The sequence below is a fragment of the Heterodontus francisci genome, chromosome 7 (genome assembly GCF_036365525.1).
Source record: "Heterodontus francisci isolate sHetFra1 chromosome 7, sHetFra1.hap1, whole genome shotgun sequence".
Lineage (NCBI taxonomy): Eukaryota > Metazoa > Chordata > Chondrichthyes > Heterodontiformes > Heterodontidae > Heterodontus > Heterodontus francisci.
Window position 1 is genome coordinate 118896665 of NC_090377.1, and position 20865 is coordinate 118917529.

Sequence of the window (20865 nt, forward strand, 5' to 3'; positions counted from 1 at the left end):
GTCAAAGAATACGTACCTGACTGCTGAAGAGTGGGGCTGCTGTCAATCTGGCAGCAAAGCAGAAAGTGCTGCAGAAACCCAGCAGGTCAGGCAGAATCTGTCTAGAGAGAAGCAGAGTAAACTTGTCCAGGATCACAGACCTGAAAGTTAACTCTGCTTCTCTCTCCACAGATGCTGCCTGACCTGCTGAGTTACCCCAGCGCTTGCCACTTTGCTGCCACATACTTACCCTGCTGTGTCCCAGTATCCTGTGACGTTGCAATCCTCTTCTTCCACTCAAGTGTAACATTCCTTTTTGTAGGCATGCCGCACATGGGTGAATAATCTTAATTTTTCACATTCCAAGACGTGAGACTTAAATATACCATAAAAGGTATTACAGAAGTTTATAGAGAACACACTGACACAAATGGGAATACATGGGTGTCACAGCAATGTAAATACTTCTTTCACTAAATGTTCCTCACCAACACGTGTGTCCTTTTCTCTATGTGAATGATGTGTGCCAGCATGTAGTGCCAATGTTACATCCCTTTGCACCGTTGGCCCTTCAGGAGAGCCAACGTATGCAATAACACCATTGCCATGCCACCATTACTCACGAGCGTCTCCACGGATGCAGTGTCATGGACATTGTCTCAGTCAGCTGCTGCCTCTAATGGTTTACACAGTCGTGCTGCAGATGTGGACTGGTGCACAGCAGGTGAGTGAGGGTGACGTGTGGCTTGCAGAGCTCATGAGAGTACCAATGGAGCAGACAGCTTTTGTCTGATAAGGCACTGCTGTACATCCGTAGTTTACTGCTAACCCTGCGTGCAGAGCCTGGGTGCCGTCTGCCCTCCCATGCATCTTTGATGTTGTCGGTCCTCAGCGTCCTCATAGTCCAAGGAGGAATCCTGATGATGTCTCTCCTCATCATGCCATGTCTGGCCCCTATTGGGTGTGTCAATGTGCAGAGCAGCAAAGAAAGGAGCTGGCCTTTTCAGCCCATAGTACAGGGCATCATCCTATCCATCCAGGCATTGGAAGCGCACTTTCAGCATTCCGATCTCCTGCTCACTGGTGGCTCTTGTAGCTCAGTGGCTGGTGTTGTAACTCTCTTTAGCAGTGGTGAAGTCTCTCACTGGTGTCGGGAGCTGTGTCTGCAAGGGATAGCCCTTATCTCCAAGAAGCCACCCCTCCATCTGAGCCATTTCAGTGAGCAGCAGGGGCAACTGGGACTAGTGCAGTCCCAGGTATCATGACAGCTGTCTGAGAAACGGACACAGATTTGCATGAAACATCTGCAGTGATCACGTACCAGCTTCACCTAAATTAAGAGGATTCCTTTAATGGTGACGTCTGCAGGTGGTATCCTGGCGGGAGGCCAGATGGCCACATGAGTGCAGTTTATGAACATTACAACCTATGGTTCTCTGGCAATGGTGCTGAAACCAATGTCCTACTGGGCCTGGCTGTGAGAGTCCGTCCTGAAGCGGACATGCTCACTGGCCATCCAGTGCAGGGCATCGGTGACCTCCCTGATGCAGCGGTGCACTGCTGACTGTGTGACCCCGCAAAGCTCTCTGGTGGGCCCCGGAAAAGCTGCATCGGTGTCAAGCTTGAGAACCACTGCCACTATGAGTTCCAAATGCATTGGATATCCACTGAAGCCCATGGGCTGCAGGTCATCTTTGAGCAGGGCACAGAGACGTGTCACCATCCTCTCTACATGTGCAATCGCCTCTGACACTGGTGCTCTGACATCCGATGGCATGTCATGTGAGGCCTGTAGATGCACGGCAATTGTAATGGCGAGCTCCCCTTGCAGGCTGCTGCTCATGACCGGGAGCCTGTACGTGAATCCCACCTGCCTGTTGTTTTGCCTCTGACGCATACGGATCCTCAGGAGCAGAGGATCACACAATGTAGGATGAGCCATAACTATTTCCATGTGATAAATGAAGTTGAATCCTTCATGTATTCGAAGGTTCCTAACAGGGCAGGGATTGGTGTTGACGGGTACATCAGCTGCTTGCCTGGATCAACGATGTGGCGTGCCATGGCATTGCCCATCTTGGCCAACACTGAGTGGTACAACATGACCACATGAAGATCCTACCAGCTGAATCGATTGCCCCCACCATCCATATAACCTTAATGCTCCTACCCTTTCTGGCACCCTCCCCACACACAGGGTGACGAGAGTGCCATTGCTCCTTCACAAACACAAATAAACGCAGAGCATACACTGTTTACGGAGACAGGGTACACAGTACCTCCCTTCATGCCTGCAGAGATTTCACTCCAGTAATCCCAGACCCCCTCTCTCCTCCCTGACAGCATGCAGAGTGAAGCCCCTGAATATCCCCTTCCCTCCTCCCTTCCAGTATGCCGAATGAAACCCCTGAATATCCCCCTCGCTCCCTCCCTTTAAGAATGCAGAGTGAGACCCCTGAAAATCCCCCCTCCCTCCTCCGTTCCAGTTTGCAGAATGAGACCCCTGAATATCCCCCTCACTCCCTCCCTTTAAGTATGCAGAATGAGACCCCTGAATATCCCCACTCCCTCCTCCGTTCCAGTTTGCAGAATGAGACCCCTGAATATCCCCCCTCGCTCCTCCCTTCAAGAATGCAGAGTGAGACCCCGATTATCCCCCCTCCCTCCTCCCTTCCGTAATGCAGAGTGAAACCGCTGAATGGCAGAACTTCAATTTGCTGACGACAACTTCTGCCTCTGAGGACCCGACAGATTTTCCAATCATGAACGTTACGGCATGTGACGGCTGCCCATTCAGCAAAAAATCCGGAGGTGTCCACGGAGAAGCGGCGAGCTGCATAATCTGCAGAGGTGAGTACCGTTTAACATATTCTAATTGTGGTGCCACTGCCATGTGGTGGTGGGGCAGCACCCAGGTCCCCCAGCCACCAGTAATTTGCGGCGGGCCCTTCTCAACATCGCGTGTCAAGGCGGGCCTCTCTCCGGAGAATTTTCAGCCCATGATGTGGATGTAGGGGAATTCGTTCCTATAAAACAGCATCCTTACTGCATAAGTCCAGAGAAACAGGCCCAGGTAAAAGCAGAATTTTCCAGCAAACATGCTAGAAAACCACCTAATTGAACCCAGTCAAGCAGCTGGAGATCACCAATAGTATTAACGCCTGAACCTGATGGGTCAACTAGACTTTGCATGGACTACTGAAAAGTTAATGCAGTAACAACGGCAGACCCTTACCCAATCCTTCACTTAGACGACTGTTTTCAACTTCTGTTTTTTATACACATTGTAATGAAATGCATTTATAAATGGCATTTCATTTCTCCAAAGGTGTTATGAGTGTTTCCATTTGTTAAATTTTGAGAATTTGGGTTTAAAACAGAAAAGGATTTCATAGAGGCTGGAACTTTGGGTGTGTTTTTTTTTAAAAGGAGGTCACCAGAAGGTTTGGACTGAGTTTGAATTGTCAGCAGTTACTGGAAGGTATCCCAGTGTTCAAATTAAAACCCAGCAGGGGTTGTTTTTGACTTGGAGAGATGTTTTATAAAAGAGTGATAGACCAAGATTTATAGACATCAGGAGACTTGTCTTCTGGAAAGTTTTTTGCTTTCAGTTTGAACTGTTAAAGCCAGTTGTTTCTTGCCTGGCAGGAGAAGACAGCTCATCTCTCTCATTTGAAAAGAAAGCTTGTATTTCCAATATGGCAGATTCATATTTCCTCCTGTATTTGAAGGAACCTTGCATCGAATGTGTGTGCACTGAAATCTTGTTGCTGCCTTCCTGGTGTAAGACCTATTTGGAGCCTCTGTAGCTGCATCTCTTGGAAAGCCGATCCAAACTGATCAACATGGACGGCACAGTGGTGCAGTGGTTAGCACCGCAGCCTCACAGTTCCAGCGACCCGGGTTCGGTTCTTGGTGCTGCCTGTGCGGAATTTGCAAGTTCTCCCTGTGACTGCGTGGGTTTCCACCAGGTGCTCTTGTTTCCTCCCACAGCCAAAGACTTGCAGGTTGATAGGTAAATTGGCCATTTTAAATTGCCCCTACTGTAGGTAGGTGGGAGGAGAATTGAGGAAAGGTGGGGATGTGGTAGGGAATATGGGATTAATGTAGGATTAGTATAAATGGGTGGTTGATGGTCAGCACAGACTCGGTGGGCCGAAGGGCCTGTTTCAGTGCTGTATTTCTCTGTGACTAACATCGCCTGGAAAAAAACTGTTCTCGGAAGATCCCATTGACTGACGTCAACACGCATTTGGGACGCCTAACCAAAACAAAGGACTTTGTTCCATACCTTCTTTTCAGCCTGTGTTTTTTTTTATTATTCCTTCTATTTTTTTGTAACAGCTATTAACAAACATCCTTTTTTTTCCCCAGTTAACCGGTGGACAAGTCTGTGTGTTTGTGAGGGTGAGGATAATTAAGGGGCTTTAATAGTTCAATTTGTGTGCATTTTTTACTTCATTATTGGGGTTAAAATTTGGTTTATAGTAAACTGATAATTTTGTTGTTTATTAAAGAAACCTGGCTGGTGTGCTCTATTCTGGGGGAAAAATAGAGTATATGATTGACTGTTTCGGTAAGTGGGAAAAGTTAAATATATGTTGTGTCCTGTGGAGAAGTGGGGCTAGAATAAACAGTGCACTCCTCCCACCTCAGTCGTAACACAGAGAAGAGGTGTTGGAGGATGGTGTGGTCAACCATGTCAAAGACTGCAGATAAAGCAAGAAGGACAAGGAGAGATAATTGGCTATGGTCACAGTCACATTGGATGTAATTTGTAATTTTGCTAAGAGCCGTTTCGATACTGTGGCAGGGCGGAAACCTGATTGGAGGAATTCAAACACGTAGTTCCAGGAAAGATGGACGTGGATTTGGAACACGACAACACGTTCAAAAGACTTTGTTGTTCTTTTGAAGAACTCTTGAAATTCTGCATGAGTTTGAATGTGTGTTTGGTTGTTGCAATGATGATGTAGACAGGCCAAGCAAATGGAGGAACTCCGAACTGACAAACATAGCAACACCATATGGAAGGTGCAGCTAAGCAGCCTTTGAGCAAGTGCAGAGCCAGGGTAAACTTCAAGAACACAAGGGAAAGGTATAGGGTCGCGGGGCATGATTGCTTAAATGGCAAAATGTTGATGGCGCAAGGCAAAAAGGGGTGTTAATGAGACATGTATAGAAGGAGACGATGAGATGTAAATGGTTACATAAGTGCAATACAGACGGGAGAGTGGCATGAAAACTCTGGATCTGTAGCTTGATTCTATGTCCCTTAATGCCCAACTAAAATCTAACAATCACGTTGTTTTAAATTTTCAATTGACCGAGCCTCAAAAGCTTTTAATCCGGCACATCCATCTTGCACTGTCATTCAGGCCGTTTCAAGCACCAAAATAAGCATTTCCACCTTTTTTTACTGCCACCATCTGTTTTCAGGGGAATGTGGAACTTGAGCCAGTTCTGTTCTAAATATCTTAGGTGAGTCCATGCTCAGCACTAGGTGGCAGTCTATTCCACAGATCACAGAAGTTAATTGTCAAAGTTTAATTTGCAACTTCTTCAGGATGAAGAACATGAAATTATGCAAAGTCAGAAGTTCATTTTTGACAAATTCGCAATGAGAGATCTGTTACTGTTTCATCAGCTGCAGGTCTACGGGTACTAAATATTTTTAATAAATAAATAACTCATTTATCCATAGTTGCTCAGAGTCCAATACAGGCAGTGAGACAAAATGAAAGAAGAGCGTGGACGGTAATGTAATTCCTGAAGCTTTAGGGAAATCATGCAACAGTATTTTGATTTTTTAAGTACAAAAAAAACACATTCAAAACAGTTACTTGGACAAGCTACTGGAGGGTGTCGCCACTTTTGAAACGACCCCAGTACGGCTCAACACCTTCAAACATTTAACAGATCATTTTGAATCTAATCGTCGGTGTGTTTCTGAGGGAACGCCCTCATGAATCATTAACCCTTCTGTTTGATTCAGGCAACAAAGTCACTTTTGTTTCTCTCAATCTTTATCTTGCAAGCCACTTACTAACGCCTTGAATAACAAGCATGAGTTTTTTACAAAACAGAAATCCTATGGGAACACCTTTTTTGGCAGTTTTGTACCTGGGAATAAAATTCAATTGCATTCAAATGGTTAATAGCTGATGATGCACTAGCATAAATCTGAATGACCCCGCAGCTCTGTGCACTTTGTCTTAGTTGGCAGCTACTTGAATCCAGTTTGAGGTTGGGCCTGAGGCAGCAGACATTGGAATAAGCTCTGTACGGCCACTGAGCTGTAAAACAAAGTCTTTGTTTTGTAATATGGCTGCCACCTCTCACAATCTGCATGTGGCGGGATGTCTACTATTTCTATTCACATCTATGTGGAAGGTGACTGAAAGTGGGGACCTTCTCGTGGTGCCTGTGGATGGAAGTCACTGGTTAAACCTGAAAATTCTGATGGAAGAGCTTGGGAAAAGAGGTCACAATGTGTGGGTTGTTGTACCTGAGGTGAACATGAAAATGGGTCCATCCTCTTACTACACAACAAAGAGGTTCCCGGTGCCTTACAGCAAGGAAGAGATGGACAGCAACAAACCGACGATCTTCACCAACATGTCTTTATTCCAAAAAATCAGTTCTGGTTTTCAAAAGACAATTATTGTAAGGCAGTTCTTCCTGACTACCTGTGAGAGTCTGCTGTACAACACGGAGCTGATGCATGAGTTAGCAGAGAGAAAATTTGACGCTTTGCTGACTGACCCTTTCATTCCTTGTGGTGCAATTATTGCTGAGTATCTGTCACTACCCACTGTGAACTTGCTGCGAGGAATTCCTTGTGGTTTGGATTACTTAGCGACTCAGTGCCCCAGGCCATTCTCATACGTGCCAAGGTTTTTCACAGGGAACACTGATCGAATGACCTTTCTCCAGAGAACAAAAAACGTGCTGGCTAGTTTATCGGAACCATTGTTGTGCCATTTTATATATTCACCTTTTGAAGAACTGGCCATCAAGTTTCTTCAGAGAGACGTGACACTGGTCCAACTGCTGAGTCAGGCTTCCATCTGGTTGATGCGGTTTGACTTTGTATTTGAGTTTCCGAGACCTCTGATGCCAAATATGGTGCTAGTTGGAGGCATCAGCTGCAAGGAGAGAAAACCTTTAGCTCAGGTAGGAACAGAACTGGTCAAAAAGGTGTAAAGTTAGAAAGTTTTCTAAACTTGTTTCGGCTTTTAACTGCCTTTTGATCATAGCAGAAACTAAATTAAATTGAAGCATTTCAATGAACCGTCACTGTGAAGTAAAGCTCCGTTTTGCTTGTCCCAGGAATTTGAAGAATTTATGAACAGCTCTGGACAGCATGGTGTTGTGATCTTTTCTCTCGGGTCAATGGTTTCAGAACTGCCTCTTGAGATAGCCAATCGTATTGCAGATGCATTGGGGCAAATTCCTCAGAAGGTGAGTTAGTGGACACATTGAAGTTGTATATTTATTAGAAATGATTTATACAGGGTAAGAAACAGATTTTCAAGACAAATTATAAACAAACTTTGCAACCTCAATAAACTGCCCGGTGAGTTTATAGTGACCTTTTAAGTCTGAAGGATGTGGGTTCAAGTCCCATGGAAGAGACACGAGTACAAAATCTGGGCTGAAACTTGTAGTGCAGTACTGAGGGTGTGCTGTATTACCGGAGATGCCATCTTTCAGATGAAATGTTAAACCAAGGTCCTGTCTGCCTTCTCAGGTGGATGTAAAATATCTCATGGCACTATTTTTAAGAAGATCTGGAAGTTCTCCCCAATATCCTAGCACCCTATCCACCACTTTAAATATTAACTTCTTCCAATGCAGTGTGTACCATATACAAGATGCACTGCAGCAACTCACCAAGCCTCTTTCGACAGCACTTTCCAAACCCATGACCTCTATCACCTAGAAGGACAAGGGCCGCAGATGCATAGGAACACCACCATCTGCAAGTTCCCCTCCAAGTCACACACCATCATGACTTGGAGCTATATCGCCGTTCCTTCACTGTCGCTGGGTCAAAATTCTGGAACTCCCTTCCCAACAGCACTCTGGGTGTACCTACCCCACATGGGCTGCAGCGATTCAAGAAGGCAGCTCACCACCAACTTCTCATGGGCAGTTAGGGATGGGCAATAAATGCTGACCTTGCCAGTGATGCCCACATCCCATGAACAAATAAGAAAAAAACCCGAGGCCAATTCAGTGAAACAGAATTCCAGGAAATTTCTCTTTGACCTGACAAGAAATATAAGATCTTTAAAATTATAGAATAATACAACGTAGAAGGAGACCAATTGGCCTGGCTATGCCAGTTCTTTGAAAGCTGTCCAATTAATCCTACTCCCCTGCTCTTTCCCCAGAGCCCTGCAAATTTCCCCCTTTCAAATATTTATCCAATTCCCTTCTTATTGGATCTGCTTCCACCACCATTTCAGATCATCAAAACTCACTGCGTAAAAGAAATTTTTCTCATCTCCCTCTTGGTTTTTTTGCCATCTATCTCGACCCTGTGTCCTCTGGTGACCGTCCCTTCTGCCAGCAGAAACAGTTTCTCCTTATTTACTATCAAACCCTTTGTAATTTTGAACACATCAGTTAAGTCTCCCATGAACATTCTCTGCTCTAAAAACTATCTCAGCTTCTCTAGTCTCTCAACGTAACTGAAGTTCCTCATCCCTCTCATTCTAGTAAATTTCCTCTGCTCCCTCCAAGCCCTTTACATCCTTCAGAACGTGTAGCGCCCAGATTTGGACACAATATTGCAGCTGAGGCCTAACCAGTGATCTAGTGAAGGTTGAGCATTCGGCCTTGCTTTTGTACTATATGCATCTATTTATAAAGCCAAGGAGCCTATGTGCATTTTTAACAGCCTTCTCAACTTGTCTTGCCACCTTTAATTATTTGTGTTGTTACGACCGCGTGAGAAAGAGGTCTAGGGTTCCCTTTCAGCCTTCACCTGGTCTTACTGTAACAGGGTTTTATTTTTAAACACATTGTGTTTTTAGCTCCCCCTTGATGAATCTTTGTTCACCGCTTTCAATTATAAGGCAAGGAAACGAACACAAACAGGTTTTCTTAGGTTTAAAGAAGAAACGTTGAAATTTATTAAACTTAAACTCTAATTTGGTTAATGCCAACAGATACACGATACACCCACACAAGCATGCATGCGCAATCTCACATGCAAATAGAGACAGAAAAGAGCAGAAAAAAAATGAAGTGGAAAGGTTTGAGGCAATATCTGAAGAGTTGTTGTTGCGATTCTTCGAGCTCACTGTAGAGTTCTTGATTGTAGGTAGATCTTGCTTTTCGTTGGCGCCCAGTATTCTTCTTAAACCTTGTTTGCTATAGGAGACTTTTCTCTCTTGGGGTTCATGTGGATTCAGAGGCTTGTGAGAAAGAGATGGGAGCAGACAGGAGAGAGATCTTCTCAGTCCAGGAGCAAACGGACTTTCTGCCTTCAAACTCTCTGTGGCCAGTTCAAAAGAAAACCCTGGAACAGCCAGTTAGTCATGTGACCAGCTGGTCTAATCAGTCCTGGCCCTTGTGGATTGTATCCTCCTTAGCAGGCCCTGGAATGTGCTTCCTCATCTTCGATGTCTGTTATTATGTAAATGTTTTTTCCAGCCACGGCTGATCTGTTTAACAAGTCATTTCCTTGCTCCAACAACAATTAAAAATCCATGTTCATGACAAAATTGATGTGCCTCATTCTTGGCAGGTGGGGGCCTAGCATGACAGTGTACATACACCCCCAGGCGCCTCTATTCCTGTACCCTCTTTAAAATTGTACCATTTAGTTTTTTTTATCTCCTTTTTTACTTGTTCATTTTCTAATTTACTGTTTCTCTTTTACTGCCTTCACTTTTTCTGTCCTTTTCTGGTAACCCAACACTGTTGTCTCTTTTGTTAAAGGTCCTGTGGAGATATACTGGAGAAACTCCTACTACACTGGCACCAAATACAAAACTAGTAGAATGGCTACCACAGAATGATCTGCTAGGTAAGATACGAATGCATCTTATTTTGCACTTAGCAAAACTGGCGGATTAATGGGTAGTGAGCTTGGTTCAATGAATGTTTTTCAGACTGGTGAATGGGAGCATTGGTCTGTTTCAGAATCAGTAGTGGGATCTCTCTTGTATTCTGCTATATAAACTGATTTAGGCATTGGCACAGGTGGGATGATATTGGAATTTCCTCATGAGAGGTTAAAGGAAGAACTTTCATTTATATAGTGTCTTTCACAACCTCAAAACATCCCAAAACACTTTACAGTCAATGCAGTATTTTTGAAGAGTGGTCACTGTTGTAATGTGGGAAATGTGACAGCCAATTTGCACACAAGATCCCACAAACAGCAATGTTTTTGCTTTTTGGTGATGTTGATTGGGGGATAAGTATTAGGCAGGACACGAGGGAGAAATCCCATGGTCTCCATCAAAAATAGTGCCCTGGGATCTCTTGTAGCCACCTGAGAGAATTGATGAGGCTTTGATTTGATATCTCGTTTGAAAGATGGCACCTCCAAAAGTGTCAACCCAGATATTGTACTCAAGTCTCTTGAGTGGGACTTGAACCCAGAACCTTCTGATTTAGAATGTTAGCCTATCCAGCAGCTTTAAAATTAATTTTAACCTCAAGTCCAATTTCTAAAGATGCTCCTGAATTCAGTGTCTCACACTATGGCAGCACTCAATCTCAATCTGGCGTTCGCCTGTGGGTGATGGGTATGTAAACTTATACAGTTTAGCTTTACTTTGAAATAACTAATGCCCATTCTCTCCTTGCTACAATGAATGGGTCGAGTGACCTACCATCTGCCTTGAATTAGTGAGGCTGTTAACTGAAAATAATAAACTTATTAGCTGCCTAGTTTAGGGCAGTCTGTAAGATTTCTAATTTCTTCTAAATCTTGGCGATGCCGGTTGAATGACCTCACTGTTTTCACCGCATTGCTTCTTTCTGCAGAAAGTTTGATTAATTGTTGAATATAACTGGTAGTCAAGTTTTCAATGAGTCTCTGTAATGTATGTTTGTTTCATTCTTCTGTGAACTAGGACATCCCAAAACAAAAGCCTTCATTACCCATGGAGGGACCAATGGAATCTATGAGGCCATCTGCAGTGGTGTGCCATCTGTCATGTTACCATTATTTGGAGATCAAGGATATAACGTAGATCACATGGTGGATCGTGGTGCTGCTATCAACCTGGATATAGAACATATGAGCTCCCATGATTTAGCTAATGCATTAAACACCGTTATCAATGATACCAGGTCAGTAAAATTAATGGTTCTATCCTTATCTTAAGAAAAACTTCAACAAGAACTTGTATTTGTATAGCTCTTTTAACATGGTAAAGCATCTCAAGGCACTTCACAGGAGGGTTATCAAATAAAATTTGGCACCAAGCAAATTAAGGAGATATTAGTGCAGACGACCAAAAGCTTGGCCAAAGAGGTAGGTTTTAATATGCATCTTCAAAAAGGAAAGTGCAATGGAGAGGCCAAGAGGTTTAGGAAGGGAATTCCAGAGCTTAGACCCTTGGCAGCTGAAAGTACAGCCACCAATAGTGTAGAAATTAATATCAGGGATGCTCAAGAGGCCAGAATTAGAGAATTGCAGAAAGCCCGGAGGGATATAGCTGGAGTAGGTTACATAGATAGGGAGGTGGCGAGGCCATAGAGGGATTTGAAAGCAACAATGAGGATTTTAAAATCAAGGCATTGCTTATCCAGGAGCCATTGTAGGTCAATGAGCGCAGGAGTGGTAGGCAAACAGGATACAGACAGCGGAGGTTTGGATGAGTTCAGGTTTATAGAGGGTGCAAGGTAGGAGGCAGGCCACGAGACCGTATTCAAGTCTGGAGAGAACAAAGGCATGAATGAGGGCGAGAAAAGCAGATGATCTGAGGCATGGACGGAGTCGGGTGATATTATCGGGGTGAAAATAAGTGGTCTGAATGATGGTGTAGATATGTTGTCAGAAGCTCATCTCGGGGTCAAATATAATGCCAAGGTTGTGAACAGCCTGGTTTAGTCTCAGGCATTGCCAGGGAGAGGGATGGAATCAGTAGCTGGGGAACAGAGTTTGTGTCAGGGACCAAAGACAATGGCTTCGGTCTTCCCAATAATTAGTTGGAGGACATTTCTGCCAGTTCAATACTGGAATTAAGACAAGCAGACTGATTTGCAATTATATAGTGCCTTTTGTAACCTCAGGATGTCCCAAATCACTTTACAGCCAATGTAGTACTTTTGACGTTTGTTACTGTTGTCATGTAGGAAACACAGCAGCCAATTTGCAGAAGCAAGTTCCCACAAACAGCACTGTAATAATGACCAGATCATGTTTTTTTTTTTAGTTATCACGGTTGAGGAATAAATATTGACCCAGATACCGGGGAGAACTCCCCTGTTCTTCAAATACAGTCATGAGATCTTTTATATCCCCCAGGGAGGGTCTCAATGTAACACTCATTCAAAAGATGGCACCTCCAACAGTGCAGTACTCCCTTCGGAGTGGCATTGGGGTGTCAGTCTGGATGATATTCTCAAGTCTCTTCCATGGGACTTGAACTCCCAGCCTTCTGACTCAGAAGCCAGAGAGCTATGCACTCAGCTACATCTGATACATAAAATGATTTCTGCAATGAGGGGCTCTCTGATTTTTTTTTTAAATAGGCCTATGCAATCAGACAGATGATAGCTGTTTTATATTTACTGCAAGCTGTTTGAATGTAGTGAAGTAAATCAGATATTATCGAGTGCAAACTAAGAGAAAGTTTGCAGCAGATTTCTCTATCCATTTCTATGAAATAAAATGTGTTAAAAACTAGGCCCAAGTTCCCTTTCCCACCCATCCTGAGTTTGAGTGGTTTTAGATATGAATCTCTGAGCTTCCATACCAATACCCAATTTATATTTGAGTATCAGCCTGGTTCCTTGGTAGATACCTGGTTGTGATATGCAGAAATGCTATTTTTTTAATATATTGTCTCCCAGTATCTCTGTATCAGTGTAAATAAAAACATAAGAAATAACAACGGGAGTAGGCCATACAGTCCCTTGAGCCTGCTCTGCCAGTCAATAAGATCATGGCTGATCTTGGCTTCAACTCCACATTCCTGCCTGTTCCCCATAACCCTTGACTCACCTACAGTTCAGAAATCTGTCTATCTCAGCCGTGAATGTATTCAATGTCTCCGCCTCCTCTGCTCTCTGGGGAAGAGAATTCCAAAGATTCATGGCCCTCTGAGAGAGGAAATTCCTCCTCATCTCTGTCTTAAATGGGTGACCCCCTTATTCTGAAACTATGCCCCCTAGTTCTAGATTCCCCCATGAGGGGCAGCATCCTCTCAGCTTGATAAGTTCCTCAGCCAGACGGGCAAGTGACTACAATTTTCTCACCCTCTTATATTATTCTTCTAACGATGGTCCATTCAGCACACTGTCCCACCATGTTGCTATCCATTTGAAATTAATTTTGACTTTTATTTTTCTGCCTTAGGTACAAAGAAACCATGATGAAGCTGTCTTCACTACACAAGGATCGTTTAGTTCATCCAGTGGAGCTCTCTGTCTATTGGGTGGAATTTGTGATGAAGCACAGAGGGGCAGAACATTTGCGTCCTGCAGCCCATGACCTCAACTGGATCCAATACCACTGTCTGGATGTTTTTGGTCTGCTTCTAGTCTCTATGGTGGCCTCTGTGTGGTTAATGGTTAAATGTTGCTTGTTTTGTTGCAGGAGGTGTTTGTGTGGAGCGAGGGATCAAATGAAGAGAAAATCAGATTAAAGTGGACATTAATCATTCCCATCTCTAAATATTTGAAAGGTAGCCTGGTCTCTGTTACTGGTTAAAGAGTAACTTAGTCCAAGTGAAACAAACTCTGCTTATTCCTCCCAGTCCATGAATGTTAGCAGGAGGAGAGGATAATCAATATTGCTTGTATAACTTTGTGTATTGGATTCGATTTGTTCTTGGCATCATACATGTGTGCTGGATTTTGAATGATCTTCTGATTTCAAATTAAACATTAATGCCATGTGGAGGAGTGAACAAAGTAAGCATTTAGTGACCGATGAAACCATTTTTATGATTGTTAATAGTTGTCACTTTATACTTTGCAAGATGTGGCAAACACTGAAATAAGAATATGGGTCAGCACTGCGATTGAATTACCATAATTCTGTATAACAAGCAAGGATCTTTATTTTCAATATAAAACCAGAAAATGCTGTTAATACTCAGCAGGTCAGGCAGCATCTGTGGGGAGAGAAACAGAGTTAATGTTTCAGGTCGCTGACCCTTCATCAGAACTGGGAAAAGTTAGAACTGTCATCGGTTTGACGCAGGTGAAAGAGGGGAGGGTGGGAAAGGGAACAAAAGGGAAGATTTGTGATAGGGTGGAAGAAAGGAGAGATTAAATGACAAAAAGGTTCATGGTGCAAGGCCAAAGGGAATGGCAATGGAACAAGTAAAGAAACAAAAGATGTGTCTCGAGGAGGTGTGAATGGCCAACTGATGAATAGCTGCCATCTGAAAGCAAAAACAAGAGAAAAATGAGAATAAAACCAAAAACGGCAAAGAAAAAGGAAACACAACGGGGACAGAGGTTACTGTCTGAAATTGTTGAACACAATGTTGAGTCCGGAAGGCTGTAAAGTGCTCAGTCAAAAGATGAGGTGCTGTTTATTTATTTTCAAATTTCAGTTTTACTGATTTTTGTCTGAGAATAAGCAGGTTCAGCACATTCTCGTTCTCAAATTCTTGATCTGTTTGACTTTCATAAGGTTTGGTTCTGTGCAAATTTCTTCATTTATTTTGTATGCAAGTCACACAAGAGATAATATCTTTATTTACACATCTATCTCATGTATAGATATATGTTTGAACAGGACTGGATGAATGAGCATGTGCAAAGTGTGAGGACATTCCAGTATTTGGGTGAACCTGCAGCTGAATTTGAACTGCGGGCCAAAAGAATGGGAAATATGTATGGGAAAAATAAAAGCACAACTTAAAAAGAGGTAAGAGAAAAGATTAAAAGGGAGGGGAAGTGTCAAGGTAGTCCAAATACAGAAAGGCCCGTGAAAAGAAACAACGGTGTTGGAATTTGGAATATCATAGAAGTAAACTTAACTTTGTTTTAAGGGAAAATATTAATAACGATTATGGGTTTGTTATTTGACAAATATATTTTGTATGGCTGCATATTCATGTAAGTCAGAACTAAAAATGGCAGCTGAAGCTGCTTGAAAAATATATGCACTGATAGCGAACAGTACAGAAAGCGATTCAATCATCTGATAAGGTTTGGAAAGATGAGTGGCAAGGGACACCCGGGTGATGGGTATCTGACCCTGTATACATCAACATGCACGCAAGTTGAGCAGACTGAGTGTCCATAATTCTCTTTAACTTAGTCAGATCAAATGGCCAGTTGCATCACTGAGGTGCTAGCAACCCCAAAATATGGGGTGCATTTGAACAGGGGTTGTCACTGACGAACGCAACATCTCATATGGATGTCATGGTTTGTGTTGTGGGAGATTATTGGCAGTGGAGACCCCATTTGCAATCCATTTGGGAGGCAATGGGATTATTCAGAAGTGTGTGTTTGCTGGATAATTTCTCTATCTGATGAAAGGTGAGTTACAGACTCATCTGTCATAGGGCTGAGAGCCACTCAAGTGAAATATTGCTGAATCAGCATGGCCGTCATAGCCATGAGATCTGGGATGCCCTCAGCGGTTTTCCTTCAATGCCTCTGGAGCACCCCATTTGTCGTCCTCCAAGGTGCAGCAGCATTGCAGGTCCTCCTCTCCATCCAGCTCCAGGCCTCATTGTCTTGCCAAATTGTGCAGGGCACAGCAGACAACCACAATCGGGGAGACTGGCAGATTTGTATGGAGGGCACCACCCAAATGGTCAAGGCAACGTAAGCACATCTTCAGGATGCCAATGATCTGTGCAGTGCAGGTACAAGTTAGTAGATGGCTTTGGTTGCAGCACCTCTCTGCATCTGTGGCTGGATCCCCGACGGGTGCCAGGAGCCACCTGTTCAGAGGATAAACCTTATCCCCCAGCAGCCACCCACAGACTCTGGATGTTGGTCTGAAGCGGTGCAGCACCTGGGACACTCTCACAGGATGAAGGCACATGACAGCTGCCCAGAAATAGAGCGCAAATCTGCAAGATGTGTTTCCTTTAGTGAAAGACCAGTGCGACATTCACTGAGTGGAAATCTTTTCTGTTCAGGAATTGGCTGGTTGGCGTGCCAGTGCGTTGATGGCTACGTGGGTGCAGTTGATGTCCCCCTGGACCTGAGGAAATCCATCAATGGTGGCAAAGCCCAAAGCCCTCAGTGCCTGCGCAGACACATCTGTGTCAAAATGGATGAATTCGTGTGCCTTCTGAAAGCCTGATGGCCTGACGAGCTGTGGACTGCGCGATGCCACCCAGGTTCACTGCTGATCCCTGGAAAGACCTAGATACATTAAACTTCAGGTCAATGGCAACATTGGTAGCTGCAGGTAGGGGACAGCCATGGGGGCTGCAAGACCTCAGGTCATTATGGACCAGAGCACAAATGTCGGTGACCATCTGCCTGGACAGGTGCAACTTCCAACGGCACTAGCACTGTGCTATTTGCAGGCTTGAGGGGCCGAGTGGCCTACTCCTGCTCCTAATTCATATGTTTGTATATTGGCCTTGGAGGCGGTGCAGATTCACCAGAATGATACCAGGGTTAAAAGAGCTAGATTATGAGGACAGGATGCACAGACTAGGTTTGTATTGCCTTGACTATAGAATATTAAGGGGTGATCTGATTGAAAGGTTTGAATTGATTAAAGGATTAGAGAGAAGCTATTTTCTCTCGTAGTGGAGAGCAGAACAAGGGGGAAAACCATGAAAATTAGAGATAGGCTGTTCAGGGGTGATGTCAGGAAGCACTTTTTCATACAAAGGGTAGTGGAAATCTAGAACATTCTCCTCCAAAAACTGTTGAGACTGGGGGTCAATTGAAAATTTCAAAACTGAGATTAACAAATTTTTGTTAGGGAAGGATATTAAGAAATATGGAACTGAGGTGTGTGGATGGATTTTAAGATACAAATCAGCCATGATCTAATTGAATGGGCTGAATGGCCTCCTCCTCTCCCTCCATTCCTGTGTTCCTACACTCACAATGAGTCAGTATTTAGTCATGGATGTTTTGACTGAGAGTACCTGGAAACATGAACTTTTATGTTGAAATATTTAATTCTGGGAACAAATCAGACTAAATGTCACATTTAGTTCTGATGAAGGGTCACTGACCTGAAACGTTAACTCTGCTTCTCTCTCCACAGATGCTGAGTATTTCCAGCATTTCTTGTTTGTGTTTTAAATGTCACATTTGTTGACATCTATTACATTTTAAACACGCTTTTCCTACCTCTGCCCGACTATTCCATTGCTCTCGTCGCTGGCCTCCCTTCCTCCACCCTACACGAGCTGATTCAAAACTCTGTTCTCCATACCCTAACTCACATGTTCTGTTCACCCATCGCTGATCTATGTTGGCATTTAAAATTCTCATCCTTATGTTTAAATGTCTCCGTGCTCTCGCACCTCCCTATCTCTGTAACCTCCTCCAAGAACTATGCATTTGCCCAATTTTGTGCCTTTTGCACTTGTCAGATTTCCTTTACCCCAGCATTGGAGGCCATGCCGTCAACTGACTAGGCCTGAAGCTCTGGAATTCCTTCCCTGAACCTTTTTACCTCTCTATGCCTCTCTATCCCTCTCTCCTACATTACAACAGGAACTACAATTCAAAAGTGCTTTGGGACACCCTGAGGTTGTGAAACCGCTATAAAACTGCAATTCTTTCTTTTTCTTCCTCTCCTCCTTTAAGGTGCTTCTTTAAACCTACCTCTTTGACCAAGCATTTGGTCACCTGCCCTAATGTGTTGCTCAGTGACAAAATTTATCTGATATTACTCCAGTGAAGTGTCAAGGGATGTTTTACTACGTTGAAGGTGTTTTATAAATGCGAGTTGATGACAGAAACATCTTGCCATGGATAAGGCAATTTAGTGGTTAAAAGCTGGTGATGTAGCTCTGTAGATCTAATATGAGAATAGCACCTGAAAGTGTGTGTAGTTGAGCTCAGTTGGCAGATACTTGAGTTCAGTAAGACTTGGATATGAGCCAGCAGGAAGAAACGGCTTATCCTATTAGTGAACTGATATGCTTTGTAACATGGGGCTGGATTTTCCCTTGAGTTTCAGGGACCCAACATCAGGACCATATGGGGGTTCCATGACTGCACTCACTGGCAGCGCACCCGACATTACAATCTTCCCAGAGGCAGCCTTCTTATTATCTGCCTCCACTCTGGCCATGGCATTAATGATGGCGGGAAGGCTCTTGATTCTGTAGACCCAATCAGAGGGCGAGCAGCTCTGGACCCTCGGCAGCCCCACCGGGAGAGGTGGGCGCTGCTGATGAAGGTCGGGGACCATGAGGATGCCTCAACGTGGAGCCACTTTTGGAGACATATTTAAAATTAAGGCAAAGGCATCAGCCCCTCAAAACGGAGGGGAAACCCCTCTAGGTGTATTGTTTGGGCTACGGGTGAGGCCGTTCCTTCGGTGGCGCCCTCCTTTGGGGCATGCAGCCTCCAGCTCTGGTGACCTCCCCCACCCCCCAGCCTGCCGCAGGGACATCGCCTCCATTGAGTTGGTGAAATCCGCTCGCAGTGGGGGTGCCACTCCGCTGGCGGCAAAAATGCCGGCGTGTCAGCAATATTGGACCTGATTGGGTCTGTAATCGGCTTAATTTGTGTCCCATCTCCATGGCACGGGCAGCTGATCTGGGTAACCTCTGCCCATGGGTAACCTCCTTGGCTGTGGGAATGTGTCAGGGAGCCGTCCCGACACAGCTCCCCACTAATCCTGCACCACTGCGCCCCACCCCCCTTGTGTGATTCTACTGTATAACACAAAGCTAATGCATGAGCTGGTCGACAGAAAATTTGACTCGATACTTGTGATCCTTTTATCCCTTTTGGTGCAATTATTGCTTGAGTATCTGTCACTGCCCGCTGTGAACTTGCTGCAAGCAATTCCTTGCAGTTTGGATAATTTAGCCACTAAGTGCCCCAGGCCATTCTCATACGTGCCACAGGGAACACCCATTGAATGACCTTTTTCTAAAGCACAAAAAAGGTGATTTATCGGAAGCAGTGTCATTTTATACATTCACCTTTTGAAATTCTGGCCACCAATTTCCTTCAAAGAGAGGTGACACTAGTCCAACTGCTTAGTTTTGCTGGTTGATGATTTTTAACTTTGTGGGGGGCGATTTTAGTTAGGTGGAAAACGGGCAGGTGGGTTGCAAAATCACCCAGTTTACTTATCCCCAGAAGTGAGGGGGAGCTTGTTTAATACATGAGGGAAAGAGAAATAGAAGGATGTACTGATAGGGTGAGATGAAGAGAGGTGGGAGGAGTCTAATGAGGAGCACAAACACTGGCATAGACCAGGTGAGCCGAATGGCCTGTTTCTTTTTTTTTATTTCCAAAATATACTTTATTCATAAAAATCTGTAAAAATTACATTGCCAGGTGAGGACACCTGGCCAGAACCAGTCACAAGGATCAACACCTTATACTCCTGGTATGTTCTCCAGCTGCGAATCACAGGAAGATTGTTCCTGCGTCATCAAGACGAGATGTGTGTTAACTTTGGTAATGCAAAAACTGCTGACACTGGGAAAATATGAAGCAGACGGAGTAAGTGAGGGAGTAAACAGTTTTGCTGAGCTTCAGTTGAATTGACCTCATTTCTAATTTACATGGTAAAAGTATAACCTTTCGTGTGTTTCTGGGTGATGTTCAAACCAATGAATCCCAAACCCTAGCTTAATTTATAATCACCATACGTAATTGCTATGTTAATGCTGATGTGAATAGAAGTGTTGAAGCTTAATCTGCAGTCACTAAAAAGTCATGTTTTTGAGTTGCATAAACACTCCATGAGTTGTGAAAAAATTGTGAGAACAGAAATTAATTCCAATCAAAAAGGACGCTTTTTGGCTTTGTCAGCAAAAAAGGATTCGTGTATAGTAACACCAAGGGGGGAATTTTATGCTGTCCGCCACAGCAGATTTAGTGGTGTGTGGGGAGATATAATTAGGTGGGAGCTGTTTTTACGGATTCCCATCAGTGTCATATTTTAAAGGAATTAACTCGGTGGGTTTGCGGCATTCCAGGGTTCCCCCAGTGCGGTGGGAGATTGCAGCTTTGCATTCATTTACATGCCATAAATACTCACTACCCTACGCATAGTTAGGATTTAGTCCGATCTGCCAGATTAACTAAATGGTGAGCGATATTCCCGTGCCACCCGGTTCATGAATGTTTCAACGTGGCATGCAACAGTTGGATTTGTGCAGTTGTGTCTCAGCACTGTGCTGTTCTCTCTTTAACTCATTTGCTAAACTAATGCCAGCATTGGATTGGATGTTTGCTGCCAGGCTCAGCACCAGCAAGGGTAAATCATCTCAGGGGATGACAGTGTAGGCATGGGTGGGGGCTACATGGTAGAACAGAGGAGGGTAGTTGGGTAGGACAGGGTGGGGTCTCTGGTGCATGGAGGAGCAGGAGTGGGAAGAGGGCAGCTGATTTAGACAATGAAGCTGGCTGTGTGTGGTTGCAGGGAGTTTCTTTTGGGCCTCCTTATCTCGAGAGACAATGGATACGCGCCTGGAGGTGGTCAGTGGTTTGTGAAGCAGCGCCTGGAGTGGCTATAAAGGCCAATTCTGGAGTGACAGGCTCTTCCACAGGTGC

The 20865-nt window shown here is 44.2% G+C and overlaps 1 protein-coding gene across 1 annotated transcript; it reads left to right on the plus strand.

Moving 5' to 3' along the window:
* The first annotated feature begins 6183 nt into the window (after positions 1–6183).
* On the plus strand, positions 6184–14074 carry LOC137372274 (UDP-glucuronosyltransferase 1A1-like). Its single transcript, XM_068036009.1, has 5 exons — positions 6184–7155; positions 7312–7443; positions 9934–10021; positions 11079–11298; positions 13532–14074. Exons 1-5 carry the CDS (start codon positions 6304–6306, stop codon positions 13818–13820), a joined length of 1581 nt encoding a protein of 526 aa, XP_067892110.1. The 5' UTR covers positions 6184–6303; the 3' UTR covers positions 13821–14074.
* Positions 14075–20865: the final 6791 nt, after the last annotated feature.